Raw genomic sequence first — 8,401 nt, forward strand, 5'->3', positions numbered from 1 at the left:
CTTGCTGTTTGTTTTACTGCACTTTGTGCCAAACAAGTTTATACACGGTTGCTTTACAGTAACCGGTCGACAGATTTAAGTGAAAGTTGAGGAAGAAAACAAAGTCAAATAGTGAGCGAAATGTTTCCTAAAAGAATAAAAACTATCACAAAAAGAATGGCTTCAATAGCTTAAGTATCAGTGAAATGCGAGATAATCTCTAAATGGAACAAATTTTGAAAACATCATTTAGAAAAAATTTCAGAAATGAAAAAAAAAGAAATAAACTCGACAAATTAAAAGTTTAGATACAGAATTTAAAAAAGGAACAAATCAATGAAAAAGCGATAGTAAAACAATAGTCGTCAATCAAGTAAAGGAAAACACCCCATGGGAGAAATCAGATCTGAGCGAAAGAAAGGAAGAAAATCCAGCTGAAGAAAAGACAGATGACAAATAACCAGATGAAGAACAAGCAGTTGAGGAAAATCTTGATATCAGAAGTTCAGATAAAGACAAAACAGATAAAAAACAATTCAGATACAGAAAGATGAGACCAAGAAAAAATATTAAAAACGAGATAATAAAAGATCAAAAAAGAAATTAAATCAAGAAAACAGATTAACAAAATTAAGGATGCACTCTCCAGATGAAACTGAACCAGAAAACGTGATAGAGAAAAACAGAACAAAAAAGATGGGATTTAGAAAACCCAGATGAAAACAAAAAGAACAGATGATAAATTAAACAAGCGCAGATGATAAAAACACATTTCTTGAAAAATCAGATCAAGACAAACCAAATTGAGAAAAAAAGCTGACTAAAACCATATGGCAAAATCACTTGTTAAGGGAAATCAGATAAAGAAAAACCAGATGAGAAACAATTCAGATTTAAAAAAATAGACTATGAAAATAAAAGGTTATAAAAACAACATGATAAAAAATAAAAACAAAAAAAAATAAATAAATCAAGAAATCATATGAGCAAAAAATAAGGACGAAATCCTCAGATGAAAAGAAACCACAAAAAAGTGATAGAGAAAAAACAATTAAAAAAACCAAAAAAAACATAGATAATATTAGCCAAAGCCTGATGAAAACAGTAAGAACGAACGACAAACTAAGCAAACTCAGATAATGAAATCAAGATTGTTGAAAAATTAGATAAAATTAGATCAAGACAACCAGATGAAGAGAAGTAGCTTCCAAAAACCATATGACAAAAATATGGAAAAAATTAGAAAGGGAGCAAAACTAGCGGTAAAAACAAAGGTGAAAACATACAAGGTAAAGGCACAAGATTGAGATAAAAACAGACTAAAAGAAACAAAAAGAAAAGACTACAGAAGTAAAAATTCAGATACAAAGAAATAAGATGAAATTCCAGACAAAGATAGCTATATCATATAAACAACTGAGGAAAACAGAAATGCTGAAGACCTAGATGGAGAAAAACCAGATGTAGAAATCCAATTTTAAAATAAAATAGATGAAAAGCTTATCAAAGAAAACGTATATGAAGAAAACCTTGTTTCCTTGGTTCGTCTAAGGTTTAAAGCAATCATAGTTTTAGTTTATTATTCCAATTTTTGTGGAAAGTGGGGAAATTATGAAAACTCGGGATGTTTTTTTTATGCAGACGAAGTTTTTAAAGAATAAATGCACTCTCAAGGAATCGATCAATGCATATGCGAGACCCTGTCGTGTGCGCATACCACTCTAATCTAATAATTTGACCCAAGCAACCAACACTCAGCTTGTTTTACACTTTGATTCTGAATAAATCGGCCTTACAAAATTGGTTCAATTTGAATTGTTGTTGGTCCTATGAATTCCATATAATACTCAAATTTTAACAATTAACCTTTGATATTATCAGCCTAAACTCAGAACTTGCAAATTTTCTCCAAATTAAAAATTATTCAAGACCAGTTAAATGGTAGTCGGAACATTCAGGACTTCGCCCTGGTACGAGCAGTCTTGTTATAATATAGGCCAAGTTGATTATATAAGCATGAGTAGTTTCGACTAATATTAATTTAACAAACAAGTTGAATCAATTACTTGTTGATCGGCTTAAAGTTGATTCGAAGACTTTTTATAATTTTAAAATTTAGTATTAACATTTTTGTAAAACCAATTAGATATTTTCATTTAAAGTAATTGTGAAATTTATTTGAACCCATATAACAAACGCGACAAAAAACGCGAATTTTAAAAATCAAAAGAAGACAAACCAGGTGAAAAAAAGAAATGTATACAAAAGGCGGAAAGGTACTAACAAAACCTAGGTTTAAAAAATAATGTAGAAATTTTAGATTAAGAGGTCACATTACTATTATAGAACTAATCTGACTTAAGAACCTATGTGGCAGTTCTTCTGTGAGATTTCAAGTTTCGCTTTGGCCTGTGGCTTTTTATTATCCAGGGCTATTGTGTTTGGAATCAAACCTAAAACTAATAGAACATAAATTAAGGAGAAAATATGATCGGTTATGAAAAAAACATTAGCCATATACTCTGTCAATTAAGAACGCTAGTGATGCAATTGCATAGTTTGAGAAAATGCTAGTCACAGATTTTTCAAGAAAAAAAATTTAAAATACGGAAGGTATGCGAAAGTTTATGGGATTGACTGACTCGAAGTTTTTGTCAACCCGATTTTTTTGTCAGTTTAATTTACTGGTTCGTTTTTTCAAACAAAAATTCTTTTAAATTTAAATCCAGGTAAATATGAGCCAATCAAAATTTTGAGCTGCACCAACATTTTCACCTCAACATTTCTACAACCACGCCATGAAAAATTGTCAAAATTGAATCCCTCAGTGGTTAGGTGTAAAATAAATCAGAGAATAATTTGTCGCTTTGTCATTTACAGTTCATTGCAGTCTCCTCAATAATTGGCTTCCATATTCTCAGTTGTGCCAAAAAAATTTCAAAATTAACAAAATTAGTCTTGTAATCCACAAAACATCTTTTGAAACAATCGCAACGATTATATGTTTGGAGCCAAAAAAGAAGCGAAAATGAATTCAACTGAATCTGTAACTGAATTCAATGTAACTGCAGCTGACGAGCAGGAGGGGTTTCCCTGGGCGAAGGGGACAGACTACTTGTGTCTCTATGGCATGGTTGTCACCTGTCTCGGCTTCCTCCTCAACTATATCTGCTTTGTGACTGTCGGCCACATGCCCTCCTCCAACAGTGCATATCTGATGAGGATTCTGGCTGTTTGGGACTCTATTGGAGCCATGGCCGATGGAATTCTCCATCTCGGTCTCCGATACTTCAACGTCATGATTGCAAACTTCAATGTTAGTTAAGTTGACGATTATCAAAACGAAATCAAAAACTTTGTCAAGTTTTATTTAGTTTGACCAAATTGATATTTTGAGCTCTCCAAAATTATTTAAAAAAACACTGTTTCGCCAAACTTTTCAGAGCCGCAGACGTGCACGTGTCTGGAAACTTTGAGCATTTTTTTGAAATATGCCTCCTCCCTCTCAAAAGCTATTCAGAAACGCACCCCACCAACTGCTCATGCGGAAAAATTTTACGGCTGGTAACCAAAAAAATTAAATGTAAGCAAGGATATTCGGTTAGTGTGCAAAAGGCACAGAATGTTCCGACTACAGTCTTAAAAAACAACAAAAGTGTTGTTTTTTTTTGGAATTAGTGTCATATTTTTTGGTGTGATAAAAGGAGCTGAACGAAAAAAGCAATTGGAAAAAAATGACTAGAAAAACGAACTAAATATATTCCAAAAATGTTTATTTTTTATTCAGTTTCTTGAATTTGTGTAGTTTTGATTCAAAAAAGGCGCTAGAACGCTCAAAAGAACTAAGTTACTTGAGTAAAACTAAGTTTTTACATTTCAGATTTAGCTATTGTAAGCATTTAAACTGTTAAAACAAGCTACTCTAAGCTTTGAATTAAGACGAAAAGCCAAAAGTTTCAAACCGGCTTCTCCCGACACTGGGAAATTTTTAATGCAATTTAAAACTGCTTTTTATGTCGTTCGAATCACGACTGCAAGGTCTTAAATTTTATATATCATTCACCTCTCTCCGATGATTTATGCGTGTTAGCTGACTTTGCGCGAAAAACAAAAGAGCAAATAAAAGAAAAAAAAAAACTAAAACAAATACAAACTCTAATACAAAGTCCCCCCCCCCCCCCGCAGTTTTCAAATGGTCGGAACAATGAGTTCAAAAGGGGCTCTTTGGGTAGTGAGATGTGTGAACTCTAAAACCCTATAAATCCACTTCTGCATAACACGCAATCTTCCAATTTTTCCAACCATTTAAGTTGAACAAGGGAGAAGTGCTACTTCAGAACTGGGAGTTGTCTTCTCGCAATAGAATACAATGCAGATCCGTGGTTGTTGTTGTTGCATAACTTAGCAATTCTGTCAGATCCGTGTTCAAATTCATCTGAAAAATAGTTTGAAACGCGGTTCTAATCTTTTTGCGAGTAGGAATTAATTAAAAAACAATCCTTTTTTTTGTATCATCCAAATTAATGTTGAGAGCTTCCGCATATCCCAAATAACGCGAAAAAACTTTCGCTTTTCAGAACTTGAAACTTTTTGGGTGTGTTTGGGTCTTTTTTCTCTCTCCGCTGTGCGAGTTTTGACAAAAAGGGTCATAACAGGCAGCTGTTGTACACATTATTTCGGAGGGGGAGGTTTAAGAGGTAAAGGGGTCGAATTTCTTGAGCGGGGGGATGGAGGGAGCTTGACTTTTTTAACTTTATTTCGCCGCTATCTTCAATTAACAATTTTTTGAAGGTTAGATTGATAATTACATGATTATCTTCTGATGAAAAGACTAGAAAATATGAATTGAAAACGTGAGTTTTTCTAGGCTACAATCTGCAAGCTGTTCTATTTCCACTCGTATGGGAGCAGCATTGCCTGCAACTACCTCATGGTGGCCCTGGCTATGGACCGATTGGTGGCCATAAAATTCCCATTCGTCCATAGAAACAACTCGTCAATCAAAGTGGCCATGATTATTGGCTCAGGCTGTGTATGTTTTGCGTATTTCATTTCTCTACCGGTCTTATATTTTTTCGACTTGAACGACGATGAATTATGCGTGATGCTGGCCCAAAATGTTCCAACTCTCTTAGACTACTACAGCGTGATCTCAAACCATATTTTCTTTTTCGGACTGCCCTTTTCACTCATAGTTTTCGCAAACATATTTTTCATTCGAGAGCTTCAACATCGCAAATCGGCTATGCGAAAGTCGGCGGGGACGACAGCCGGCAACGACGAACAAGCGAAGCGAAAACTGAGAGCCGAGAAAAGTTACATAGTCATGCTGATGTTTCTGACGGGGTCGTTTCTCGTGTTCTCGTTGAGCGTCGCGGTCTTCAACCTTCTCGGCATCCAGATCGCTCTCAACGACGAATACACCCAGGAACAAGCGAACTTCTTCGCAGTGATGGCTGAAAACTGCATGATCATGAACAACTCTCTTAACTTCTTGTTTTACTTCATGAGTGGTGAAATGTTCCGAACTGCGTTGAAAGCTGCTTGGAAAAAAGGATTCATTTACTCGAAAGGCTAAACTGAGTTGTCTGATCTTATTAACTACCCATCACTATTGAAAAGGGGAGGGGTAAAACTTTAGTAAGGTACAAAAATTGTGTATATCGTGAGTCCTGCAATTAGTGCTTAGTACGGGGAGAATTTTGTAACTCTTTTCACAATATAAGGGGGGCAGGGAAAGAGTGAATAAGATCCGAACAGTCAATACGATAATATTTATTGAAATAATTACTATGAAAAATATCAAATAAAGATAAAGAATTCATGAAAATACTAGTTGTTGAAATTTTATGATTTAGTTTCTTAAAAAGTGAATTATGACCAGCGTATCATAACTGTCATTGCCTGAAAAATATCCCGAAATATTTTTTAAACTTAATTTTTTTAAAAACTGCTATGTATTTGTGCATGTGAAGTGTCACCATTTTGTCACCATTTTCAAATAAACAGTTTTGAACAGTAAATGATAACTTTGTGAATTGAAAATTATTTAAGTTCTTTAAAATTTTGAGGTAGTTGAATTGTCCAAAAAACCGGACCTTAATCTAAACAATACAATTAGGGGAAGCCATTTAACAGGTTTCCCCTGAAATAAAAAAGAAAGATATGTGTTTATCTTTTAGACAAAACATGACAGAAAAATCAACAGTTTATTTAGTATAACCCCTAAAATTGCTGGATAATTGTTTTTCCTGGATGGCTAATTTTCTGTATCTTTTTTATGAAAAGATAAACTTACATGAGCGCCTAGCTTAGATCCTTAGCTTTCCACTAAATAATTTTATGTCGAAGGTTTCGAATTGCTTCTTGTGTTCAGGACAACCTCAAACTCTTCCTGGCTAGTTTATGGTTGAAATATAGAACATATTTATGCAACAAAAGAGGAAATAATAGATACTATTAAAACAGACAATGCAAGGAAACTTCAGAAACGCGAGAAAACTTCAAAATAAAAAACCTGAATACAAATCAGAGAAAAAATCAAAAAGAAAGTTTATATTTTATGTATCAAGCTTTTAGAAATAGTTGAGGTGGAAATGAACTAAAGCGAACGGTTTGGTTCGAATATTGAGTTTTTAGATAAACATTTTGTCTTTTTGTACTTGAATTTGCGTTAGGTGGGAGGATTTGTGAAAAAAAAACTTTGATTATCTTTCAGCAAAGACTACTTCAAATAACTCAAGGGGCAGTCAAAAAATTGTTTGTTTGATTGATACTGAAAAAGCGTCTATATTCTGTTTTGAAAAAAAGACAAGACTGCTCGTATCAGGGCGAAGCCCTGAATGTTCCGATTGCCTTTTAAGATTTCTGGGGCCGTAAAAACATTAAAAAGTTAAATGTAATAAAAACCAAAATGAAAAAAAAATCTAAAATTTGATTTTTTTTTTGAAAACTATCCCCCCACACGCCATATAAAGTACAAAATGATAGTTTTCGCTCCTTGTAACAAATCAATTATGGTAAATAAGCTTCTTTTTTTCAACCCATTTGGAACGATTTATAAGACGGATTAAATCTCCGCTTACGCGTTAATAGCGCGAAACATATCGAGCGTTAATTGTCCCAAATTGGCCAAATTGGCAATCTTTAAACCCTCGTAACTTCAAGAAAAATAGTCACAGGTGAAATATCTTTTCAAATTTGAGCTTAGGACAACAATACTTTTTGAATGAAATAAAAAAATCCGTCAAAAATGGCTAGTTAAAAAGTCGAAATTTGTCTGAAGAAAAAAAACCCCACCCCGAGCACAAATATTCCGTCACTTTTGTATCGAAAGTCGGAACAATAACCAGTTTTGTATCATAATCTATCACAATTCCAAGCATATACTCAAGTAGTTGAAAAGAAAATGACAGAAAAAAATTAAAAAAACCGCTTCAAAAATGAACGTTAGTTCATATCATGAACGTTAGTTCATATCTCTTGTAAAACCGCTAGTTCATATCACCGCTTGAATAATGAACGCTGCAACTTCAATGTCGTGTTTTCTAATAATTAACTGAACTATTTCTTAAACTTTTCAACAGATATTGATGCCCGGGCTCAAATTAACCTACTACGCCTTAATTTATTTCCTGTAAAATTTTTATTAAACACCTCTGATGATTTCATTCAATATGTCAGAAAGCCTACAGACACTTCAGCTGACACGTTGTTTCAAATTTAGAAAACATGGAAGTTTGAAACATATTTAGGACGAACTCATCCTCGGCCTGTCTAAAAAAAGGTTAAAATTATGGAACGATTCTGTGGAAGTAAAAAAAATTCATGGACGAATAACTGAAGAGTAAATCATAGATACTAAAAAAAAACATTCTATCCAACAAAAAACAATAAAGTCAAAACTTGATTACCAGAGCGAAAAAAGAAAATAAAAAAAGATTCGTTTCTTATGTTTCGAGTTTTTAGAAATAAGGGAGGCAAATTAAACTGAGGCGAACAATTTGGTCAAATAAGTGGAATCGATTTCAGACAAAAATTGTCACTTTGAGCTAAAACCTGCTTGATGCTGAAAGAAATGTAAAAACTAAATCGAGGTTTCTTTAAGAAAGTTTGATATTTTTTTTGCAAAGACTAATTCAAATAACTTAAAGAGCAGAAAAAACTTAAAGGGCAGAAAGTGCAACTTAATGTGCAGGAAAAACTTATAGGCAGAAAAATTTAGAGGGCAGAAAGTGCAGGAAAAACTTAAAGGGCAGAAAAAACTTAGAGGGCACAAAGTACAGGAAAAATTTAAAGGGCAGAAAAAACTTAAGGGGCAGAAAGTACAGGAAAATCTTAAAGGGCAAAAAGGGCAGGAAAAATTTGAAGGACAGATAGGGCTGGAAAAAAACTGAACTCAATGTTTAGATTTTCATGGAAT

General features: G+C 33.5%; 1 protein-coding gene across 1 annotated transcript; it reads left to right on the forward strand.

Moving 5' to 3' along the window:
• The first annotated feature begins 3,007 nt into the window (after positions 1 to 3,007).
• Positions 3,008 to 5,557, forward strand: LOC134839675 (uncharacterized). The gene is made up of 2 exons (XM_063855297.1): positions 3,008 to 3,295; positions 4,847 to 5,557. The coding sequence occupies exons 1-2, from the start codon at positions 3,008 to 3,010 to the stop codon at positions 5,555 to 5,557; spliced, it is 999 nt and encodes a 332-aa protein (XP_063711367.1).
• The last annotated feature ends 2,844 nt before the right edge of the window (positions 5,558 to 8,401 follow it).

This window comes from Symsagittifera roscoffensis, chromosome 2, assembly GCF_963678635.1.
Source record: "Symsagittifera roscoffensis chromosome 2, txSymRosc1.1, whole genome shotgun sequence".
Classification (NCBI taxonomy): Eukaryota; Metazoa; Xenacoelomorpha; order Acoela; family Convolutidae; genus Symsagittifera; species Symsagittifera roscoffensis.

What these genes read in the sequence shown, in the direction of transcription:
- LOC134839675 (XM_063855297.1), top strand. Translation starts at nt 3,008, where the DNA reads ATGAATTCAACTGAATCTGTAACTGAATTCAATGTAACTGCAGCTGAC. An exon ending in TCATGATTGCAAACTTCAAT is followed by an intron (nt 3,296 to 4,846) that starts GTTAGTTAAGTT and finishes GAGTTTTTCTAG; the next exon opens with GCTACAATCTGCAAGCTGTT.